General features: G+C 38.6%; 2 protein-coding genes across 3 annotated transcripts in view; one reads left to right on the top strand and one right to left on the bottom strand.

Moving 5' to 3' along the window:
• The first annotated feature begins 15 nt into the window (after nt 1-15).
• On the top strand, nt 16-8,237 carry ODAPH (odontogenesis associated phosphoprotein). The gene is made up of 2 exons (XM_074318067.1): nt 16-101; nt 6,423-8,237. Exons 1-2 carry the CDS (start codon nt 35-37, stop codon nt 6,812-6,814), a joined length of 459 nt encoding a protein of 152 aa, XP_074174168.1. The 5' UTR covers nt 16-34; the 3' UTR covers nt 6,815-8,237.
• A 10,389-nt stretch (nt 8,238-18,626) lies between these two features.
• CDKL2 (cyclin dependent kinase like 2) overlaps nt 18,627-25,480 on the bottom strand; it is a 30,116-nt gene continuing 23,262 nt past the window's right edge. The window contains exons 13-14 of one of the 2 annotated variants that reach the window (XM_074324449.1): nt 20,945-21,033; nt 18,627-20,786 (exon numbers count right to left, since the gene is read on the bottom strand). In XM_074324449.1, coding sequence (XP_074180550.1) covers nt 20,968-21,033 — 66 coding nt within the window. In that variant the 3' untranslated portion in view covers nt 18,627-20,786; nt 20,945-20,967. The remainder of the gene's footprint in view (nt 20,787-20,944; nt 21,034-25,480) is intronic. The other variant, XM_074324448.1, reaches the window with a different exon arrangement.

Below are 25,480 nucleotides of genomic sequence, written 5' to 3'. Positions count from 1 at the left end.
CTCAACGCAGTTAGTTACTACAGGGGCAGAAGCCATGGCTCACAGACTCTGTTTCTCCTACTGGCTATTGGTCTGCGGGTTGGTGATAACGGTGGCGGAAGGTAAGGGTTTTGTTTTTATTCTACCGTGGGCCCACTGATTAATAAGTTGTGTGAAAAGATAAAATTTGGCTCAATGATTATACATATCCATAAACTGGAAATATTTATGTCAGATTCCATCAGCCTGTGTGGCTAAAGAGAAAGAAGCTGAATTGTATCATCTGAAGACCATGGTCTTAGTCTCAAGACCAGCTCTGTGACTTGAGACACACTTAACCTCTCTGATATCAGTCTCCTCATATGTGACGTGACCATATTCATAATATTCATTATTATGAGGGTTGTGAGGACCAAATGAGCTATCATACAAGAAAACTCTTCAAGCTTAAAACACTATGCTATACGGATACTAGTTATTACTGTTCTAACGCTAACAATTTTCACCCTGAATTACATCAATGTCTTCCTCTTTGCATCCCCAGCAGCACAGTAATTTGCACATGGTGGATGTTTACCCTCTGTTTAATTACTTTAATTAATTACATCTATTCAGCTATGTCTTGGTGCTGCTGGAGTGAGCATAGATGTCTTTCTTTAGTATTATGTTAGATTCCATTCCTCTACTGTTCCTATTCTTTTTCCTTTCCCCCACTACAAAATTTCCAGGTCGCCTGAGCCTCAGAATAGGCTGACAAACCCCTGGGGAAATGACAGGAAAGGACAGGGGAAGGAGGAGAAAAGGAAAAGAGAGAGGAAGGAGCTCCTGGGGGACCTGGATGTGAGTTTTTCTCACAGTTCTCCTTAGCTCTAGAATTAGACACGGTTCAGGGAGTAGAGACCCAGAAGCCAGACTGAGTCCTTTGCCCCTTTCACATGCCCCTGGGGGCTTTGGAAGAGCTCAGCCAGACACAAGTCAGCCCCCAACAAGTTCCCTGCTCCTATCCCCCAAAGCTCACAACAAAGCAGGGAGGGGCAGACACCTCAGAGCTGGTGGAGAGACCACCAGAGCTCACCCTGTCCAATCTCTGCATGATCTCTGGTGAACAGCACAGAGATAGAGAGTACCAATAACCCCTGCCCTAATTCCCAAGACAGGGGCCCAAGCATCACCTGCTGAAAGCGACATTGAAAAGAGGCATCATAAAACAGAACTAGCCACCTGCCAGCTTCTTTCCAGAAAGCGAACCACTCTTTAGGAAACTTTGTAAATGTGCAGCTAAACAAGCTATAACGACATTAGAGGTTTAGTCACACCTAAAAGAGCACCAATTAAAATGTGATATTTGATTTGTGAACTTGGCTCTCTCTTGCCCACTGTGCCTCAGACTGGCATCGAAGTCCTTCAGATGTAGCTTCTCTCTGCCCGGGCAGCCCTGGTTCCAGCTCATCGCTCATTTACTCATATCCTGGCTCTGCCAGACAGGGTCATGTGTGGGTGTCCAAATGCACCCCGTTCTCTCTCCTCTTCCCAGAAGAATGTGGCTGATCTCCTCCTGTTTTCACCTCTGTTTATTGCAATTCTGCTTTACATAATGATGTTTAAATGTCACAAAGGCCTTCTTAAGTCATATTACTTTAAAATTGCAATCTCTCTCTCTGTCTCTCTCTCTGTCTCTCTCTCTCTCTCTCTCTCTCTCTCTCTCTCTCTCTCTCTCTCTCTCTCTCTGACATCTTAGAATATGTAGAACAATGTGTACATCACCCACGGCATGTACTACATCTGCTGTGTTTGACATCCACATATTTGCAGTGCATCCATCTTCTCAAGCTCAGGCCATACTTTCATCATCTCTGCATTTGCCACAGCACCTAACACAGTGACCTGCACACTGTCAAAAATGACCAGACTTATAGCCTAGAACTGAAGGACACCTATGGGACACTTTCGGCACTCCAAATTCTTTACCTACAAAATTAGGGATTTGACCAAGATAGCTAATCGTTCTGTGAGTCTACAAAATGAACCGAGTTATGGTTAATTGAGTAAATTAAATCAAATTGAGTTATGAGTAAATTAATCACAGGATTTGCATTTCTTTTTCAACTGTGAAAGCATACAAGAATGTTTCTAATACTCCATGCACCACGTAAAGGAATAACTGCATACCTAGACATCAGGTATGAAGCTTGCTTCTCTTAAAATCAGGATGCCTCACTACAAACCAGCTACTGTCTGCCCAAATAACCACAGACTACAGGTAATTAAAAAAAAAAAGTCTTCCCATCCTTACTCTTTTCTTAAAGTACTAGTTGTTGGTATGCCATGAGTTTTATGTCTAGACTATAATAAACCCATTTAAAATTGATATGCAAACTCTAAGCAATATTTTGGCCTAATTTTTTATGGTACTCTAATTTTAAATGTAAGTTATTATTGTGAATTTTCTAGGACTGGAATTAAATACTCATTGAGCTTCACAAAAATCTACAGAGAGGTGGGGTGGCCGGTTAGCTCAGTTGGTTAGAGCATGGTACTCATAACAACAAGGTTGCTGGTTCGATCCCCACATGGGCCCCTGTGAGCTGTGCCCTCCTTAAAATAAATAAATAAATAAATAAATAAATAAATAAATAAATAAATAAATAGAAAGAAATGTAATGGTTATAATTATTTTAAAAAAAGAAATGTAATGGTTATAATTATTTTTTTAAAAAAATCTGCAGAGAGGAAAACTCAACATCGGCCTGGCCATTCAATTCAATTTATCAACTAGATACCAGGCACGACTCTAAACCAAGAACTAGTCTAGGTGCTACAGACATAGCAGGGACCATCAGAGCCAATGGTCCCTGTCGTCAAGGAAGTCCTGTGCTAGTAACATCCATACCCTTTAGTGCTATAAAAAGTGCACAGATTTTATGTACAAAATGTAACCAGATGGGCTCAAGAAAATGGAGATCATGCAAAACGAAACTCTCCATAACATTCAAGAGTAATAATAACAGTAGCTAACGCCTACTAAAGGCATACAGTGTGTCAGGAATGAGTCAATGAGATAAGTAGTATTATTTTCTCCATTTTACTAATAAGGAAAAGGAGACTCAGGGAAGTTAAGGAACCTGTCGATGATTACACAATTATTAAATGGCAGAGCTCAGGGATCCTGGCTCTAGAGCCTATATTATTAAACACAATGCTATTCTGCCTCTCAAAATGTTTCAATCTGCATTTAAATATTTGACCTACTTTGGTCTGATTAAGGCTGCAGAAGAGCTATCATCTTCAACATTCAGTAGCATGTTACTATGTTACATAATGAGAAACATTTGCTTATTAACAATCACATTATCCCCGAGAGGTAACTTCTGCAATTATAGAAACTGAGATTTCTCCCAATCAATTCAATTTTATTGTAGGCACTGTACTGGAGATGAGGGAATTGTGGTCTATAGGATGGTCAGATGGATATTTCAGTGGAGGAGGAATATAAACCCTGAATAGTAATCACATGACTGATGAGTATTATGAAACTGGACTCAGACGATGCTATGGAAGCATCCTGCATAGTGCCTTAACACAGCCTCAGGGTTAAGGCCTCCCTGAGGAAACAAGACATGAAATCTGCATAGAAGTAAGCCAGGCAAAGATGGCAGGAAATAGTGCTCTAGGCACCTGGAACCAACTTTTTAAAAGCCCATGGCTATTGATGACTTTTGCCAAAGTAGCTTTTGTGGAGTGGAGGAGGCAGAGTTGATTCCAATGGCTTAACTAGATGGGGCAAAACTAGGATCAGTAGTGTGCAGATTTTTCTTTGCAGTGAGAGAAGTAGGAACCAAAGAAGTTCACAGCAGGTCACTGAAGTTTTCTCTCTGAAATATGAAGCTAAGGAATCTACTTAGAAAGGTAGAGAGAATTTAGAAGAGAATTCTTCAAATGAATGAAGAAGAACGAGAATTTTGTAGGGGCTTTCAGGAGAGTATCAAAGGTTAAGAAGACAGTAGGAATGGAGCAGAGCAAACAAACAAAAGAACTGCTGAGCAGTGCTGACTCAGCCAAAGTTGGAAGCCATGAATGGCAGCAAGCCACTTATTCAGATGAGCTGCCTTAACTTTCTAAGGAACCTGTGACGATTTCCCAGATCAATCCCTATGACTTCCACATTTTAAAACACTGCGTTAGCCAACCAGTGACCTGAAATAGTCACCAGGTGTCTAGTCTGCTGGAAGAATGTGGTCCTGCCCACCTTCTTAGGTTGGTCACTGGAACAAGCTTGTATCTTGAGCGTAAGTCCTTAGAAATTCCCAGAAGAAGAGAATACTGACCACTACTGGACATCCCAGAGTCAGAGAAAAGCTGCCCGGCAGGCTCCGACTCCCCACCGTCAGCTGGAGGATTTGGAGAGCAGCATCAGGTTTTAAGAAATGAGAGAAGCACAAGCATTGGATTGTTTGTAACAGCTGGAGAGCAGCTTATGGAGGACCAGAGTTCAAGGCCTAGCTAAGTCTGCTCTGACAGCAAAATGTCAGACGGGTATTAAGGGTAAGGCTAGCTTCTCCCCTTGCAACTGGATCCTCGGCAGAAAGTTTTCATGTTACCAATGTTCAGAACTGAATCTAATTGTGTAGGAGGAAAGAATGAGTAATGTGGGATTTAATCAGCTCTGTAGTTGGAAATGTCTTTAGTTTCAGTCATAGAATTTCAACACTCAGGAGTCTGGGTGGGTATGAGAGAAAGGGTCAAGGAACAGACACCCATTCAAGCTAGCGTTAAAAAAGAGTAGAGCTGGAGGTGGAGTGATTACTGTAAGGGTATATCCAAGAACCTTAAGTACAGCTGGCCCTCAGAAGAACCAGCCCTGGAAAGTCAAGAACTAAGGGTATGCTCATCATCACTGTTACCAAATGGTCTCTTGTCTTTTTCTCTTTAAGAAGGCTTCCTCATTTTATAGTTTCTACGGAAAGACTGACTTCACTGCTTACCCAACATTCAACTGGCCAAAACCTAACACTCCAGTCCCTGCCCTACACCTTCCATTAACACCTTCCACTAACTGCGTCTCTCTGTTGAAACTCTCAAGTGAGAATCTGATTGATCACTAGCCAGCCAATGAATGAGTTGAGTGTCTAACAGCAGTCCAATCAACCGCAGCTAAAGGTGTGTAGGACTGACTTGACCAGGGGTTGTAGGTGAAACAGAATCTCTTTAAGGGGCTATGAATACAGGTAGGCAATACACGTATCCAATACAACCAAGAAACCTGAAGTCAGTTATTCTAAAGGTGAGGGGAATCTAGCTCTTTTTAAGTGACTCAGTGCTCTCAACTTCCTGTGGGGAGTTCATTTTCCCATCATTCACATTCAGAGCCCTTACCAGGCCTATATTGGTAAGTCTCTAAGGGAATGAAGGAATAATATTCTAAAGGACAGCTTACTTTTTCATAGCCAATTAGATTAGATGATGCAGCTAGAAGGACGACCTTGACACGTAAGCTTGGTCCAAATTTCTTCTCAAAAACTAATTTCATCCTGGTCCTCAGTACTCGCTCCGTGCTGCGTGTAGAGGCCCCTCCCTTCCTCTTTAGGGAATGATTTCACCACTGGGGCAGGTGAAGCAGATTTTTTGGATTAATGGCCTTTGGGGGGGGGGGCAGTTATTTTTATTTTCTTAACATTAAGTTCTTTTTTTTCCACTAATTTTCTTTATTTATAATTTACATACAATAAAATGCACAAAACGTAAAGGTACAAATTGATCACGTTTTACACATACATACATATATATGTGTGTGTGTATGTACAAACATATGTGTACACATATAAATATAAATATAAATGTGTATGTGTGTATGTGTTGTGTGTATATATATCTATATACATATCTATATCTCCATATCTGTGTAACAACCATCCAGATCAAAATCTAGAGTCCTCTGGTTAATTTTTCTACTAAATAACACCTACCCTAACCCTAAGTTAACTATTTTTTTAAACTTTTTTTAAACCACAGATTAAAAAAAACTTTATAAAAATGAAATCTTTTGTTCAACATAACATGGTGGGATGTATCCATGTTGTTGTATTAGTAATTCTTCCTTTTCATTGCTGAGCAGTATTCCATCATATGAATACATGCACACAGTTTATCCATTCTCCTATTGATGGACATCTGCACTGTTTCCAAGTTTAGGCTAAAATAAATAAGGCTGCTATGAACATTCTTGAACTAGTCTTTTGTAGACATTTGCACTCATCTCTCTTACATAAATTCCCCAGAGTGTGTTGCGGGATCACAAGGTATGTTCATGTTTCATTTCACTGACCTCAGCAGTTCTTCCACACATGTATTTCTCTCCTCTAATCTTTCTCCCCTGCTATCTCCTAAAGCATCTCCCCTCTGCTTTTATTAAGCCTACTTCCTGACTGGTGTTTTTCTCCCCACAGGACAAGAAGAGGTGGTCACTCCTCCTGAAGGCTCACAAAATAATGTAGACCCTACAGACTGCCAGATCTTTACTCTTACTCCTCCACCCACCACAAGGAAGCCAGTGACGAGGATCAAGCCCATCACAAGGACGCCCAGGAGACCTTTCCACTTTTTCCCACCGCGATGGCCCAGAGTCCACATTGGGTTTCCAAACAGACCTTTCCTCCCTCCAAAGTGCAACCACCGTTTTCAGTTCCGTCCATTTTTTCAGCCACCCAGTCACCTTACTCCTCATTATTTCCCCAGAAGAAGACTGCGGAGAGGAAGTTCATCTGAGGAAACCAGAAGGAAGAGAGAAGCCCCAAACAGGCTGAAGGAACAGAAGCCAATGCCTCAGAAAAGACTATGAGATTTTTGTTTTCTTTTTCTCCAAATTAAAACTATTGGATTTGAAGATTGAATATCATAAACACCACTGACTAGAAATCGTTCTCCTTGTCAGCAGTGGAGATACTGGTTTACAGTTTATTCACGTTTGCACAATAGGAGCAGTACTACATAATTCTTATCCCCAGCTTTTTATGACCACAGGATATTTGTGCAAATAAAATCCTAAGGTGGGTGATTCCAATCATTCTTATCCATACTGAGATGCCAGAAGGATCAGCTCTCTCTTCTAAATTAGGGTGAAAACACTGAAATAAACTGAGATTGTTATAAACCAAATGAAGGTATAAATAACACCTTTTTATATTCACTGGAAAACTTACAGAGCAAGGTGCATTCACAAAGTGAACTTTAAAAGAAATTATAGAAAACTGAAAGTTTTATTTTAATCTCTGTTTGGCAGTGGTGTGGTGTTGATAGTGGTTATTTATTCATTTACTATTATTTATTAATTGAGGTATAATCCACATAACATTATATTAGTTTCAGGCGTACAACTTAATGATTCAATGTTTGTATATGTTGCAAAATGACCACCACAATAAATCCAGTTAGTCCCTCACCATACATAGTTGCAAAATTTTTTCTTATGATGATAATTTTCAAGATCTACTCAGTTTTCTAACAACAACAAAAAGAAATTATAAAGATCAAAACAAAACAAAGTTATGGGGAGTCTAACTATAGATAATTCTTTAAAGCCATCATAAACTGAATTACCTAACCCAAAAAACTTTTTAACTGTAATAAATAAATGTACTTTAAGGTTCACTTTTTAAGCAACCAGTGCAAATTAGCTTGCTAAGTACCTCGCTGTTTCTCCCATTATCATCATATAGATACTAGCTTAAATTATATACTTCCCCTAAAACTTTCATCATGGGTCCAGCCTCAAAAGTCTGATTATATTTACATGGATGTTCTCGTAACTCTAGAACTCCACAGACATAAGTTCACTCAGCTATAGGAACCTTGTATTCCGAGGGTGCAACCTAAGTAACACATCCCACAGATTGCATCGGCTGGTTATTTCTTTAGTCATTCTGTGAAATGCTGCTTCCTGTTTGTGCCACTCATCTTGCCTGTAACACACCTAGGAACTTTGGTTTTGCATCATGTGGTCGGTGTCTTACACCTGTTCCTCCCAAGAATTATGTGCAAAAGTTCCTGCTGCTGGGGCTGCTGCTTCTACAAAGAAAAAAGACATACAGACATGACGATGCTGGGAATGTTGCCTGGGAAATGAAGAGAGATTGCTAGAATCCTTACTCTATTAGAAGATTAAAAAGAAAAAGAAAAAAACAATCTCCTTTATTCACTTTATAGCAAATTTTCATCGTAAGAATAGATACTTGCTTCAAAATGTCAGGTGTAAATAAAACCTGTGTTTGAAATCCTCATGAAGAGACACCATATTTTGTAAGACACTTGCTCTCTTTTTTGCTTTCTTTTTGGTTAGTAGGGCATAAGCAGAAAAGGGCCAACCTTGGGCTAACTTGGAAGACAGAGAAAGGTTTGCATGTGACTCTCCCCTCCCTTTCAGGATTCCCTCCTTTATTGTGATATGCTCACCGCTCACCGCTCACCGCTCACCTGGGTACTCGGTGTGCTCACAGGGCCTCCGTGTGCCCCAAACCAACCTGACTTTGACTGGGCTTTCTCTTCCCAAACATTAGATCTTTTCCAATCCCAAAATTAACTGCTCTGAATCTAGTCCCTCAAGACCTTGCTACGTGATAACAAACCTCAGAAAAACTAAGACAAACTAAAGATGGATTAACAGCTTCAGTGAGTTAGTCATTGCATCTATTATAGAAAGCCAGCTACTCCGTAGTGTTTCATAGTGAGGGTCTCTTTCAAAGTAACTCCGGGTAAAACTGCATCATTACTCACCTTTGAACATGCATAGAGTTACTTGCCTGCATGAAAAGCAGCCCACACACGTAAAAGCATATGCCTCTGTGACATTTGAAAACAATTGCATCCTGTGGGTTACTAAATTTTTCTTTTAAAATACAGTCACCTCTAGCAGGTTTATTGACTCAGGAATAGTCTTCAGTCACTAAGACTTCAAAGTGAGTTCGTTTATCAACTGTGTTCCTCTTAGCACAGAGGTGGAATGAGCTGCTTTTGAAGCAATGAGAGTCCATCGGAAGGGTGTGATAACTCTTACATTAATCTTCTGCTTTGTGGCATAAATAGCCTATGCAAGTCTAAAGTTGTGATTATGCTACAAAGCCATAAGCTGAATCTAACATCAGACAAACCCAAATTGAAGGACATTTACAAAACAACTGCCCTGTAACCTTCAAAAATGTAGATGTCATGGTAAATGAAGTTTAAAGAAGATTTAAAAAATATGACAACTAAATGTAACATGCGACCCCGGAGCTGGGAAGGAAAGGGAGTGATTGCCATGAAGAATAGTATTGGGACAACTGACAAATTTTTAATGTGGGCCCAGGTATTAGGGAATAGTATTATGTCAGTGTTGAATTTTCCCAATTTAATAATTAGGTAAGAGAGCATCCTTATATAAAAATCTGAAGTATTTGAGGATAAATGAGTATCATTTCTACAACTAAATCTCAGATTATTTTGGAAAACAGTGAGAGAAAGAGAGAGAATATTATGGACTGAATGTGTCCCCCCAAAAGTCAGGTATTGAACCCCTTATCCCCAATGTGATAGTATTTGGATGTGTGGGTCTTTGGGAGGTGATTAGGTTTAGATCAGGACATGATGATGGGACTCTCGTTGTGGGATTTGTGCCCTTATAAGAAGAAGAGAGGGTGGGGGAGAGATTTCTCTTTCTCTCTCTCCACACACACACACTGAGCAAAGACCAGGTGAGCTCACAGTGAGAATATATCTATGGCAGCCTGCAAGCCAGGAAGAGAGCTCTCATCAGGACTCATTCGTGCTGGCACCCTGATCTGGGACTTTTGGCTTCTAGAACTGAGAGAAAACAAATGTCTGTTGTTTAAGCCACCACTCTGTGGTATTTTGTTATGGCAGCCTGAGCTGACTGAGAGAGAGAGAGAGAGAGGGAGAGAGAGAGAGAGAGAGACAGAGAGAGACAGAGAGAGACAGAGAATGGGTAGGAGAGAGAGTAATAAAATGTTTTCACAATTAATGAATTTGGATGAAGAGTATATGGGAGTTCTTTGCACAATTCTTGCAACTCTTCTGTAGTTTCAAATTATTTCAAAACGAAAGTAAAAAGACATTATTAAAAATAACACAGAGGAGATACTGACAGGAAGGGCCACCCAGGGTTTAGTTGTGGGGGAGGAAGTGGCCAGTTTAGGTCCTCGGGACAGATGGAAGAGATGACAGAGTAAGATTAGACTGGGGGTGAGGGTACAGAGAAGAAAGGCTGAAAAGGAGACTAGCTCTTGGGAAAACTATACGGGGGAAGCTGTCTTGCAAGTGCCTGCAGTAACCCCAGGCCAGGCTGCCCCTGCTACCTGCCAGAAAAGGAGGCCTTGACCTCTGAGAGGGCACTGCTCCCATGTGTGGGCTTTGAAAGTATTTCAGTTTGAGATTTTGGTATGCATGTAAGATGAGATTAGATGTACTCTTCTGGACTTGCAACATATTTTTGTTATCTGAGATATTTTGTGATTGAAAATTCTGAGCAAAGTGCAAATGCAATGATTTCTAAAGGAATTTTGTATGTTCAATCATGCCTTATAAACACAGCTTTTGTCTTTCCGTGTTTGTGGTCAGTATTAATAACAGCAAAAGTTTCTGCTACTATTATGTTTTCATAGCCATTGTAACAAGGAGACCCAAACAATCTCTTGTAGTCACTGTAAACTTACTGTAATGTTTGGTAGCAAACAGAACCCAGGTATTCTGGCTAAGGTTAGAGTTAATCACCCACTGTAGCTTTAGTTTGAATCTTCTTCGTGCTTTTTAAATGACCCAGTACTAGAGAAGAAACTATCAGCCAAAATCGGTTTGGGGAGTGAGAGCAAAACCCAGGGCAGGGGGTGATGGGAGGATGGAGCTTTACAAGACATGTCTGTTTGTAAAGCTTCAGGGAAAGATCTGAAAACTCTTTATGCTGATACTTGTTTCTGAGCTGCATCTATTGAATTGGTAAAGTATTGCCATGGCATTTTATCATGTCCCCCTGCCCCTTAAATTTTACTTTAAAAAATTGTAATCCTTGATATTTTTGCTCTTGGGACTTTTCTGTCTTCTGAGATCTTCTTTTTTTAATGTTTGAAAACAAGTTGGCATGATAATTCAATTCTTAACTAGTGACTTGGGCAAGATACATGTATTATCATTCGAATTTACAGGTCATTAGACATGCGTATGTAGGGAATTATGCTGGAGAAAGCTGTTGTGAAATTAAAACGGTAAAAGTAGGTGATTAAAAGTACTTGCATATTGCTCTGTATAGAAAGAACTAGACCCGTTGTGTTATGTACATAATTACAAAGCACTTTTCTTCTCCTTTACAGCACAAATAAAGGTTTGAGTTCTAAACTCAAAAAAAAAGCAACCCCCACACAAAAAAATTAACCTTAAATTTGTCCATGCCTTAAAGAAAAGTTAAAAATGAAATCTGATTTCTACTTCTCATACTACCAACAACCTTGTAATTATTCACACACTGGTTATGAGAGTTACAGGGCATCTCGACTGGTTAACCCAGGATTCACACATTCACTGATATTTGGGGGAAGGTAGTTTTCAGTTGGGGGGAGGAGGGAAAGTTAGGTTGGAGTTTGGGTCTCCAAGGGAGAAAGAGAAGGTATGAGACAGCGTGGACTCCCACCACGACCAGTTGGATTGGATTTGCGTCCAGGCAGTCAGCGGTGAGCACCAGAAGGTGGTAAAAACATCTTTAAAAGAAACGAGGAGGGGTGGCCGGTTAGGTCTGTTGGTTAGAGGATGGTGTGTATAACACCAGGGTTGCCGGTTCAATCCCCGCATGGGCTGCTGTGAGCTGTTCCCTCCTTAAAAAGAAAGAAACGAGGAGACGCTGAACATGGCGGAGATGCTTTGATGCCAACACAACAAAGGGTGACACATATCTGAGAAGGAGCCATTCTCCCCACCTCTGCACAGAACTCACTCCTCTGTCACCCTGAAAAACAGCAGCAACTTTTGGAAAGTTGGGAAACAGCGGCATCCTTGTACTCAGTGCTGGTTTCATCATGAGGGCTCTGTCCACCTCAGCTGTGATGGAGAGGCTTCCAGGGCTTTGCTGGCAGCTGTGTCCATAGAGGCAGCCACGCCAGGAGAGACAGGGTACACCGGCTGCACGAGGCCTGCTACTGAATGAATGGTTTGTGGCACATTTAAACACTGGGCAAACTCTGGGGTTTGCTAAGTTTCTCATTCAAATGGAAAAATTAAGAAAGAGCAGACTTATTTTATAAATGTTACCTTGTGGCATTTGAAAAGTTGTTTGAGGAGGTATGCTAGTTTGCTAGTTAGTTAGGACTGCTATAACAAAATAGCACTGCCTGAGGGTGGGGGGCTTATACAATAGAAATTTATTTTCTTATAGTTCTGAAGGCTGAAAGTCCAAGATCAAGGTGTCAGCATATGAATTCAAAGGGGATAAATTCATCCCATAACAACAAATATCCCATTTTGATAGCAGGAACTACATACTCCCAGAAGAGCTGCATAATCTAGAGAAAGCTGGCTCTAATTCTAAAGAAAACAGGGGTTATAATTTTCAGGTATTTTTAGACCTAAGAAAAATAAAGAGACTACTATCTTTTAACAAGCACAGAGCACATCTGACTTGTTTTTATAATAAACTGTAAATAGATAACAAGTTCCTATAAGAACCTCCAGGCTTGTTCTAAACAGCAGAGAGACAAACACACCAAGGATGGGATGTACGAAAGAGTAGACACAACTGAAATAATTTGGGGTAATCTGTCCTATAGACCTCGGCAACTTCTACGTTCATCACCAAGTAAAACCGCCAAATCATTATAAAATAGCTCTAAATTGGAAACAACACAAATGTCCATCAACAGAAGATTTGGATAAATAAATTGTTATTGTTTCACAGACTGGAATACCACACAGCCATGAAAAACAATGGATTACTGCGTCACACAACAACATAAATGAATCTCACAACTTCATGTTGCGAGAACGAAGCCAGACACAAAAGAATACATATAATAAGATTCCATTTATATGAAATTCAGGAACAGGGAAAAACTAATCCGAGGTGATAGAGATCAGAAGAGTGATAACTTCTGGTGGGTAATTGGTGGGGAAAGCGCAAGAGTAAGCCTGCTGGGAGCTGAAAATATTCTATATCTTGACCTGAGTGGTGGTTACATGGTTGTATACATTTATAATAATTCATCAAGCTGTATGCTTAAGATTTATGTATTTTACCAGTGTAAGTTATATATTAATAAAAATGTTTTTAAATGCTGCAGAATAAAGGAAATCAGTATGTGCATGATACTTATGATTGTAGATTTCATTTATCAAACAAGCATTCAAACATTCTATTAACTGGTTGTATTAAGCAGTATTCCGCTGCTAAGTGAGACAGAGAAAGACAAGTACTATATGATATTATGTGCTCATATATGTGGAATGTAAAATCTCCAAACTCAGAGAAACAGAGTGGTGGTGACCAAAAGCTGGAGGATGGCGGAAGTGAGGGGATATTAGTCAAAGGGTACAAACTTCCAGTAATAAGACTAACAAGTTCTGGGGGTCTAAGGTACTGCATGGTGATTATAGCTAATAAACACTGTATTATATACTTGAAAGTTGATAAGAAGGTAGCTCTTAAATGTTCTCACCCCAAGAAAGAAATGATAACTATGTGACAGAATGGAGGTATTAGCTACCACTATGGTGGAAATCATTTTGCAATATATAAATGTATCAAATCAACATATATTGTACACCTTTAGCTTATACAATATTATATGTCAATTATATCTAAATAAATCTGGGGGGAAGAGTTGTGTTTCATGGAACTATCACCTCATAAGCAGAAGACTTTGCATATTTTTGGTATGTATCAATAAGTACTTGTCTTTTCCAACTAGGACAAATTTAAACCAAAATCTCTAAACAGCCTTAAATATAACTGTATACATCATACAGTTGGCTAGCCAAAGAACCACAAAAAGAGATAAACACACATTCCAAATAGAAAATATCTCTCACAATTTAAACACTGGAAATTTATGATAAGTGTTGGACTTTAGCAGTTCAATGATTTGTATTGAAGGGACCATCACAAACAAACTCTTACGTCTGAAACCTCTTGACACAGATGTAGAGGTCCCTACGGTGGCTGCACAACCTGGCCCCCGTAAGCCTCTCCCCCAGCCTCTTCCTCTCTGACCCTATCTCACACTCCTCTCTTCCTTTCTCTCTCTACTCCAGACACACTGTTTTCCTTGCTGTTCCTCAAAGCCAGCACACTCCCTCCTTAGGGCCTGTGCCCTTGGGAGTCCCTCTGTCTACAACAGTCTTGCCAGATACCCACAGAATCCACATGGGTATTTCCCTCCCTTCATCCAGCACATTCATAAAATGCCTCCTCTCAGCTCCCTGACAACCTCATCTAAATGTGCAGGCACAGACCCAATCCCTCTCCCGTTCCCAGTACGTATTTGTATCCCTAGCATGATTCACACTCAATCATTCCATATGTATCCTTAGTTATCTTTTTTATTATTTTTATTTCACGTAAAAATCCAAGTTCCTTAAAGGCAGAGATTTGTATCTATTTTGTTCATTCCTTAAAATAATGCCGGCATACAGGACTCAATAAATATGTGCTGAATAAATGGAATATTTAAACCTCCTGATATTTAATCCTATGTGCTTCCAAAGCAATTCCCACATACTAGGGAAGTTTCAGGACTTTTAAATCTCCAGAAAGAAAAGAACTTCTCCTGAGGTGAGAAAGATAAGGTACACACATCCCTCTCAAATACAACAGTACTGGCCATTGGTGCATGTGTTCAATCTTCCTTCAGAAATTCTAACATGAATCTTTCTCTGTTTCACAGCAGATAAAATGTATCTTTCAGTAGTTTATTGGAGGATAGATTGGAATGGTAATCAGAGATAGAGAATCCTCCAATTTAATTGATTATTTAATTTTGTAATTTTTTTTCAGGCTTTATTAGCAAAATCTATCACTCTTTTAAAAAAAATCTGAGTCCAATACTCTGTAAAATCTCTCCTCCAAAGCCAGGCCAAGCCAAGTAGGTTCCCTGGGAAGGCTAATTATCTGAGATGCCTTTTCAAACTGCTATTCTTTAAATATCTGTTCGATATGCAAGGAGAAACTGATTTTTCTGACAATAAAATTTATATACTCTTGGTTCTAAATAAGATGTTTATTACATGCTCTGCACATAACAAACATTTCAACTTCTTTGGAAATACCTTTCACAATTTTCCCTCACTTGGAGAATCACATGCCTACCCTTATTCAGGATAGCGGTAGATTTCATGCATTCATAGTAATAAATTTGTGTCCAAAATGTGTTTTAAAGTTCTTCTGTTTCCACATTGGCAAAGTATTTCTCCTTTTCTATAGTCTCTTTTCAGTTTTCTTTGGTGATTTCTTTTCCTCAAATCAACATGTTAAGGAATTATATTAATGCTTAAATTTTAGACACAAAATAAATCACTTATTTCCCCTAACCAACATGAACAACATGCCCTGAATTTTCTAATTCAGAACCCAGTGGACTGACCTCTGACTAAACACATGTATTAGCTGACTGATATGAAGGTGGAAACGTGTCTGGGGCTGCGTTATGTAAACTCCCTATGCTGCATTGCAATATAATCAAGACGGATAGCCAGCGCCCGTGTGGACTAATTTTCAAATTTCTATTCATCATGAGCATCATCTTACATTTTGCTGCTTATATAGAAGTCACACTTGAAAATCGTATTTCCAGTTAATTCCAAAGATGTCCGGAGCGCTTTTGGATTGGCACTCTTGGAAATGGCCTGACAGGCCTTCCTGCGGCCCTACTTTTGTCCATCGGCCCGCATTTCATCGTTGTGATGCAAATTTATTTCATAATTCTTCAACTTCTCTTTTGTTCAGAATCCTCAGCAAAGTCCGCAGCTGTCCCCATGCTCCCAGCAGCCTAACCCTCCTCCAGCCACTTGTTTGCCTTGCTGACCTGAGTCACCAGCCACCTGCTGACACAGGGGGGTTCTGATATAATCAGAGATGGAGGCCATATGAATTTAGTCTCTTCTGTTCCCACTATACTTCATAAACCCCTACAAGACCAGACTAATCAATGTTCACTAGGGTGCCCCACTCCACTGGTGGTACCACCCGATGGACCATCTATGGTATTACAGGTCTCCCTTGCCACCTCTGCGGTTCAAATAGACTAAGCACTCGTTAACATTGGGTCCTTACTAAAGGAAAAAGAAGGCCATTTATTTCAAAAACAAAAAGAACAGATAATACCCCTCAGGCAAAATTCATCACAGGTTTTTTTTGTTTGTTTTGTTTTAGCATGTTTCCCCTTGGGAAGGATATCGGTTACAGTGAGTGGGGCTTTACCGCCACCTGCTGGATCATGGCTTGGTAGCACCGGGCTGTCCTGGGCAGAGCCAAAGGCGTAGGATGTCACCCTAGTGAAATCGCTATTAGGCCAACTGCATCCATCCCAAAGTTCAGATGCTTCATTAACTCTCCTTAAATAATCCTGTCCATCCAAGCAGAACTGACTTATCTTACATCCTTCTTTTCAAGGAAGGACAAGTGCTTATCTCGCATTAAATTATTTCCTTCCAAGACCCAACAGGAGAAAGGGGACCAGACCACTTTCCTTAAGAAGAAAAGCGTAATTAAAACTATGTTCTTCTGGCTAGGTCACATTTCCCAGTAAAAAATAATTTTTGATCTATAATATAGTTGAGCCAAACTATGTTATCAGAATTTTGTATTTGTCTTTGTTTTCAGGAGGGAGGAAACACATCTACAGAGGAAAATCTCTCTAATAGTCAAACTAAAATCTGCTGTTTAAAAGACCTTTAATATCTTTAGCCACAGAAGAAAGAACTCAAATGACCAATAAGTATGTAAAAAGAAAAAAGGTATGAAAATGTGTAACCTCAGTAGTAATCAAAATATAAACTAAAGCAGGATAATTTTCACCCATCAAATTGGTGAAAATGGAAATTATTAATATCTAACATGGAACTGGTAAGAGGAAACAGACTTTCTCATTCACTGTTGGTGGGAATGTAAATTGGTACAGCGTTTTTGGAGGACAACTTGGCAGAACCAGTGAAAATCTAAAATGAAGCATCTTTTGCAGCTTCAAACTGTCCGTCTCTGGTGAGCAGTGTGACTGGTGAGCAGTGTGATGGCTTCTCCAGCATCCATTCTATTTACCTCCCTGACTTTGCAGGGGCCAGGTGGTTCAGGACAACCTACCCTAACCTAGGGACAGGAAAACATGCTGAATTGAGATATTTTGGTTTCATTTCCCTGATTCTTATTTTAATTCATGTTAACCAATAATATGTTTTCCAAAATTTTGTTAGAACCGTCCTCACTTCTACACTCCTGTAACCTTGCTTGACAAAGTAGAACAATAAGCCCGTTTAATGGAAGGAAATAAAATTTCACTAAAAGCAAAGAAAAAAGGCATTTTATGGATATTTTTCCCCCTTCTTCCGCCTCCCGGTAGCCCCGTGGCTGCACTCAGCAGCCTGCGGCACCTTATGCCAACCTCCAGCTTCTCACCGCAGCCCAGCTCCAGGGAGAGCTATTGTTCACAATCTTAGCTGTAGAGGGCACAGTTCACTGGCCCATGTGGGAATCAAACCTGCGACCTTGGCATTAGGAGCACGGTGCTCCAACCACCTGAGCCACTGGGCCAGCCCAGATATTTTTGTTGTTGTTTTTTAAAGACAATTTCTCAGTGTATAGTACCTTCAATGCCAGATATCCGCAAACATCTATAAACACAAAGCTCTAAATCACAAGTTACATACAAGTGATGACAAGTGATATCACGATTTGTGGTAAGGTACTTCTCAGAAGGGCATGTTAAGAAACAGATAAACTGTATGTTCATTACATTTTCAAGTTATTTCATGTCTGAAGCTATCAAGAAAAAAAGTAAGATCCTTTAAAATGCAATGTGACAACATAACTTTTCATTTACATAGAGGAGTGTTAAGGGCCCATTTCTAACGTAAGGACACTTAATACAAAACAATAGAGAAAAATCCATTTAGTCCAATTCACTAGGACTAGCCTTAAAGCTTTAGGAGCAGTGACCCTGGTGTTTCTAATTCCCTGCCAGAAGTTTAGTCATATGGAGGAGGGCTCAGAAAATAAGTCAATCACATGTTCAATCTAGTCTGACTCATAGTTTAGTACAGATCCAGCCTTATATTATAGCACAAATAAGATAAAGAAGGCAATAATGAGAGGCACACAAGAAAACACATCTTCTATGTTTCCATTACAACAGGAAGTCAGCTATTCTAACCAGGCAAGCGATTCTCAATCAGGAGTACTAGGTTTTAAGCCTAAGTCTGTCACAACTTTTACCAGGTAGTCTTTATAAGATATGTTACTTTATGACCAGGCTGCTTGTATCACTGTCTGCACAGTAAAATTAACTTGCCATCCCTATATCCAGTTTCCAAAAAAGAATTAACAGATTATTTCATACATATTTCTTCAGTACCACACAGTATTGTATACACTGTTCATAGTCTGTTAAATAAATGCAAATAAAAGCCATCTGTGGAGCTCAATAACATATAATATTTATTGATTTTGAAACATACATACACACTGTAAGCCCATTTCCCCCCACCAGTACATACACATATTTCCTATTAGTATGTCACTTAATCATATCTGTGTAAGGAGAGAAAAAGTAACTTTACACTGGGAAAAAAAAGATTATTTTGGTTCAGTATGTATAGCCTCGATTAGCAAAACCTTCTTTTTTACGTAGCTCTGCCAAGGTTCTAACCAGGTATGATCCTCAAGTCTCAACTGGGACTTATAGCAAATAGTTTTTAGTTCCTTAATTCTAAAGTTCACAAAATGTTTTAATAGATAAACGATACCAAAAGCAAATATAGAAATGAAAAGGTAACTGATTCTAGACCCTCAGACATTGAGGTGATATTTTCATACTGATTTTTAAATAAAAGTCACATTGAAATAAGTTGGAGAGTCACTTGGCTTTTAAGTATTGTCTGTTTTCTGTGATGCAGTCTCTGTTGGCAACATTTTTCAAAGTAAAAATAAAATAATAACATTTTAATGTGAGGCCTATTAACGCCTATACACTAATTTTGTTCAACGTGTTAGCCATACCAATAGAGTCAAACATCTGGTCAGAGGTTAGAGCTTCAAAATCAAGATCAAATTTTAATCGAACCACCTATATACTTCTACATTGCAGCCCCTTATTTTGCCTCGTCCTGAATGTCTACTCTTTTGAGGCCCAAGTGTTTATGGTCAGAATTTCAACAGTAAGGTCCACAGGGTAAGTAATAGAGAAGAGTGCTAGTTAAATTCTTGGGCTAAGTTCTAGTCAATGCCTTTTAGGAAAAAACAACACGCTGTTAATTGGTTAAGGCAGAAAAATAACCCATACAAATTTGGGTCTCCTTAACAACCACCCTCTAAAATGATAAATGCAGAGCATGACTGGAAACCCAGAAAAAAAAACGGAGCCAAATTGGTTTAACTCTCCCACCTAAAAGTTGTGGACCAGTGCATTAGAAAAGATGTGTGCACTGTAGGTAGTTTTTCACTTTGGTTAAAAGCTTTTGGGTTAAAAGGCCTAAGTGTTTGAGAAAACAAAGAGATAGAAACATCTCTGGATTCTGTCTGATATCTCTGGGATATTAGATAGATATTCTGTCTAACAACACCTTCAAATTATCAGTGGATAGAAGTCCTACCCAAAGCCTCCTCAGCTTGCGGAATTCAATAGCAACTGGCCCAGAGAAGAGTAACCAATCCTAGTCAGTTGGTAAGCCTGCTTCCCATCTCCTAACTTTGTAGGTATGTCTCTTTCACCAATAGGAAGTGCAGTATTCAACTCTAAGGTATACCTACAAAATCCTCCTTTACCACTCTTGTTCCAGTCACATTCCTGCACAGGAACTGAGCACCAGGATCTTAAAATGCAGAGGGCTGACCATCCAGTGCCAGCCATACTAAGTCATTAGAAATAAACGTTTCTTTATGAAATTTGCATTAGTATCGTTCTTAGAAGATCAGCAGAGAGGCAGATTCCCGTGGTACACTGATCAAACATCAACAATAATCACAAAAACTAAAGAAATACATCTATCCATACAGAGCAGTTACATATCTCCTTAAAGTCTGGAAACAAGCAAGATTTTTAAATGTGTATTATTGTTCAGTTAGGGAAAACATTTTTCTCTTACAGATCCTAGTTTTTTCATATTCTTCAACTGATCCTACTTTTTAGCACCCACATCCACCAAACCCAATCCTAAATAAATGTACACATTTATACAGATAACACAACAAAGTTCAATGCATAAGTAATATGACCTTTTATAATGTTTTTCTTTCTCGCTTTTTTTTCACCCACTTTTAATCTTGGGTAACTTTAAATACACAATCTACTAATAGTAAATATACACTCATGTAACAAGAACCATATCACTATTCTTTCACTGGATATATCTTGAAATAGTAGCAATGGACTTGAAAGATGATAGGATAACAGTTGGGAGGGGCGTTTATTCAATCTTCCTTTGAAACACTTGGAAGTCTTTGTCTTTCCTTCTGCAAGATGTTTCTTAGAAAATGCAAGCAGTTCGGAAGTAAATGATCAAAACCACAAATATGTCCTCCTAGGATATCAGCACTTTCATTGCAGGAGAAGCCATCACAAGTGCTGGAACAGCATCTAAAAGCACAGGGGGACATATGCCACCAAATCATTTACATAAAATCTTCCTAGAGCTTGATTTCTATCTCACTGGCTTTCTCACAGTGTATATACAAATATATGAAATATTTCCCATGAGAGGTCATACAGCTTTAAGTATGAGAAATCAGACCTACCCAGTTCAGAACCAAAATGACACTCAGTGCTGGTGTTCCATTCGAGGTAAATTAGCCTCCAAGTCACCTGACAAGGGAGATCCAGGTACCTGTAAATTAATAATCAAGGCTTGTAAGTTCTCAGTAATTGTAAAAGCCCCACTCTCCCAAACCCCTACTTCTGTTGTTTAAATGTCAAAGTTTAAAATTAATTATTCATAGCTCAAGTTGCTGGCACAGAAGATGAAGTAAGGGGATGTTATTCTTTGACCTCTTTATTGGTTCATATGTTAAAAGATACTTCTGATGTTCCAGTGCAGTCTAAATCCAGTACAATCCCTCTCTCCTACTTATTACCAAACAAACAAACAAACAAACAAACAAACCCTTTTGGAAAAATGCAAAGAAAGAACTGAGGAGTAAGGAGAGGAGTCAAAACTTGGAGATGTTATACTTCACATGGAGGAAGTTTTCCTGTCAGTTTTTTTCACTCCTGTGACTTTGCCCAAAGGGCCACCCTAGTCTCAGAGTAATGAGGAAGTGCAAGAGGCTAAACGTCTGAAAGAAACTAAAAGTCTGAAAGAAACCCCATCTTTATACCCAGAGAAACCAGGAAAAGGGGCCTCTCCGGTCCAAAAAGTATGGGGGGAATTCTGGAGGGAAGACAACTAGAGAAGGGGATCCGCCAATTCCGTGTATAAACCCACAGAAATCTCAGTCCAACTCCTGAGGCATGCATGCTCCAAACCAGCACAGGAAAGGCTTACACAACTGAGCTGAGCTTTGAATCACCTGCACAAGTCTCCAAGTAACTCCTGAACTACACAAGTGCAGGACAGATGCAAACTAGGGTAGCAAGGACTTAGAGAACTGAGATTGGTACCACCTCTCACAGAAGCTAAGGCAGAATTTACAGTGTGAACCAAACTTGGGTGATTTCCTGCTGAAACAAAAATTTCAACATTCTCCAGAGTATGATAACAGGACCCAGAGGCTACACAATATAACATCCAAAATTACCGGACATAAAAATATCCAGAAAAGTGTGATTAATTCTCAAGGGAAAAGGTAATCAACAGATATCAATCCTGAGATGGCCCAGATGTTGGAACTTTACATACATAGTTATTTATGTGTATATGTTTGTGTATATGCACACACACACACACACACACACACACACACACACACTTTAAATCAGTCATTATAACTATTTTACATGAGGTGAGAAAAAACATACTTGAAACAAAGGGACAGGTATTCTTAGTAAAGAAATAGAAGCTCTAAAAAAGAACCAAGTGTATATTTTTAAAAATACAGTATCTGCAACTGAAAAACCTCACTAGATGGGCTTAACAGCAAAATGAAAATGACAGAGTCAAAAAACTCGAAGACAGATCACTAGAAATTACCCCATCTTAAGAATAGAGAGAAAAAAGATTGAAGAGCATGAACAGAGTTTCAAAAACCTGTGAGATAATGCCAAAAAGTTTAACATATATGTCATTGGAATCTCAGAAGGAAAAAAGAAAGAGATTGTGGCAGAAAAAAATTTTGAAGAAATAATGACCAAAAACTTCCCCAATTTGGTAGAAGAGTTCAGTTTACAGATTCAAGAAGCTCAGGAAACCCCAGACAGGATACAATTAAAGAAAACTATGCCTATACATGTCATATTCAAATTAATAAACACAAAAGATAAAGATTAAATCTTGAAAACAGCTAGACAAAAATGAAACATTACATACAGGGGAATAAATATTCAAATGCCTGAGAATTTCCCCCCAGAAATCATAGACATCAGGACAGAGGAATAACATCTTTATAGTCCTGGAAAAAATACTTTTAAAAAACTACCTACCAACTCAAATTTTATATTCAGTGAAAATTCTCATATATTTCAGGAATGAAGGCAAAATCAAGTCATTCTCAAATGAAGGAAAACTAAGAGTTTGTCACCATCGGACCTACTCTACAAGAAATGCTAAAGGAAGTTTTTCAGGCTGAAGAAAAATAATACCAGAAAATAAAACTGTAATCTTTAAGAAAGAAGGAAGAAGAACAGAAACAGTAAGTAACTAGACAAATATAGAAGACTAACTTTTTTCATAAATTCCTTATAATATTTATGACTGTTTAAGGCAAAAAATATGACATAGTCTAGTGGAATTTTCAATGTATGTAAATAAAATACGTATGATAACTTTAACATAAATTCAGGTTGGGGGGAAGGGAAATATGTTTGTAAGGTTTATAAATGACATAACATTTTATAAGTGGCATAACATGTATACTAAGTAGACTTTGAAAGATTAGTTATATATATTATAACCCCTAGAGCACTCACTAAAGAAAATAATACAGATATCCCCGAAAGCCAACACTAATAATATTCAAATACAAAATAAGACTGGAAATGGAAAACTAAGGAACAAACAAGAAACAAATAATAAAAGACAGAGCTAGATCCAAACATATCAATAATTACATTAAATGTTAATGGCTTAAATATTCAGTGGTAATCAGAATTCTAAAGATATCCCCCCACCCCCTAAGATTCCTACCCCTCGTTAGTCAGTCAAACTAATTTAGCTACTGCTGTGAAGGGACTTTGCACATGGAATTAATGTTAATAATTAGCTGACCCTAACATTGAGAGATTATTCTGGTAGACCCAATGTAACCACATGCACCATGAAAGCAGAAGAATGAGTCAGAGAGATGAGGCAGGAGGGGAGGTAAAAGAAAGTCAAAGAGTAAAAAGGATTCAGCCATTGTTGCTGGCTTTGAAGTTGGTAGAACTAAGCCATGAGCCAAGGAACATGCGTGGCCTTCAGAAGCTAAGAACAATTCCCCTGTGTCAGGAAATAGGGATCTCAGTCCCAAAACCATATGAAACGAAATTCTACCAACAACCTGAATGAGCCTGGAAATGGATTCTCCCCTAGAGCCTCCAGAAAGAAATGCAGCCCTGATGACATTTTTTTTTTTTTTAATTAAAGTTTATTGGGGTGACAATTGTTAGTAAAGTTACATAGATTTCAGGTGTACAATTCTGTATTACATCATCTATAAATGACATCTTGATTTCAGCCCGTGAGACTCTTAAGGAGAGAAGAAGCTGTGCCTGGGATTCTGACCCATGAAACTGTGAAATAATAAATGGATATTGTTTTAAGCTGGTAGTAATTTGCTAGTGACAATAGAAAACTAACACACATTCCAATTCCAAGAATTGGAATTGACGGAATGGAGACAAAGGAAAGACTCTACTCAAATGCTGTTGGCAAAAGGAACACTTTAAATGTAAAAACCAGATAGGTGGAAAGTAAATGACAAGTAAAAAGGATATACCATGAAAGCAAATAAGTATAAGTAGGCTGGAGTGGCTATTTTAATCTCAGATAAAATAGACTTCAAGGCATGGAGAACTATGAAAGAGATTTCATAATGATAAAAGGGACATATAATCAGGAAGACAAAACAATTATGTAGGTACCTAATGATAGAGATTTAAAATACATGAAGCAAAAATAAACAGAAATAAGAGAAAAACAGACAATTCCACAAAAGATTTTGAGAGCATTCTTTCAGTAATTGATGGAACTAAACCACAAAAATATTATTAAGGACTTAGAAGATATGAACAACACTGTCAACCACCTTAATCTAATTTCACATTTATAGAACACTACATCCAACAACTAAAGAATATACATTATTTTCAAGGGAACAAGGTTTATTTACCAATATACACCATAGGCTGGGCCATAAAACATATCTCAGCAATCTAAAGGAATCAAAATCATACATGGTATATTCTTTGCCCCCGTGGAACGAAATTAGAAATCAATAATAAGAAAATACCTAGGGAAACCCCAGATAAGCTAATTGTTAAACAACTCGTTTCTAAATAATTATGGGTTAAAGGAGAAATTATGAGGGAAATGAAAAAAATGTTTGGACTAAATGATAGTGAAACTACAACATATCAAAATTTGTGATGGGTTGCTAAAACAGTGTTTACTGGAAAAAATATGTAGCTATGTGTATAAGTATATAATGTGTGTAAGGGGTGAGGGAGTAGAGACAGAGTTCATGGATTATGCAACACTTTATTTACAAAAATCTATCTTACAGATTGTTCCAGAAGGTACGTAATAGACTTTTATAAATGTGAAATTTTTTGTGTTATGTACAGAAATGGAATGTAGTTCAACGTAACGATGAATACCTAAAGTAAGAGTGTGAGGCAGGTCACAGCTCCTGCCAGAGGCCTTTAGCTTTCAGTCTCCTGTTGTTTCTCTTTCCATTCAGATTTGCCACACATAAGCTCATGTTATTTTGGTGTTAATTTGTGTTTTTCACTACCCCTACTTTCTCCTTTTATTGTGTTTTAAATACAACTGGAAATTGAACAAGTAAATTGAGAGTAAAGACGCAGAAGCAGTCTATATGTATAAAAAGATTCAGAACAACATATAAAATTATTGAAGAAGTGTGAAGGCAGCCAGAGACTTTCATCCGTTGCATGAAACTAGATTTGGTTATATCAAC

Source organism: Rhinolophus sinicus, linkage group LG02, assembly GCF_036562045.2.
Source record: "Rhinolophus sinicus isolate RSC01 linkage group LG02, ASM3656204v1, whole genome shotgun sequence".
Taxonomy (NCBI): domain Eukaryota; kingdom Metazoa; phylum Chordata; class Mammalia; order Chiroptera; family Rhinolophidae; genus Rhinolophus; species Rhinolophus sinicus.
This window is presented reverse-complemented; position numbering and strand designations above follow the sequence as displayed.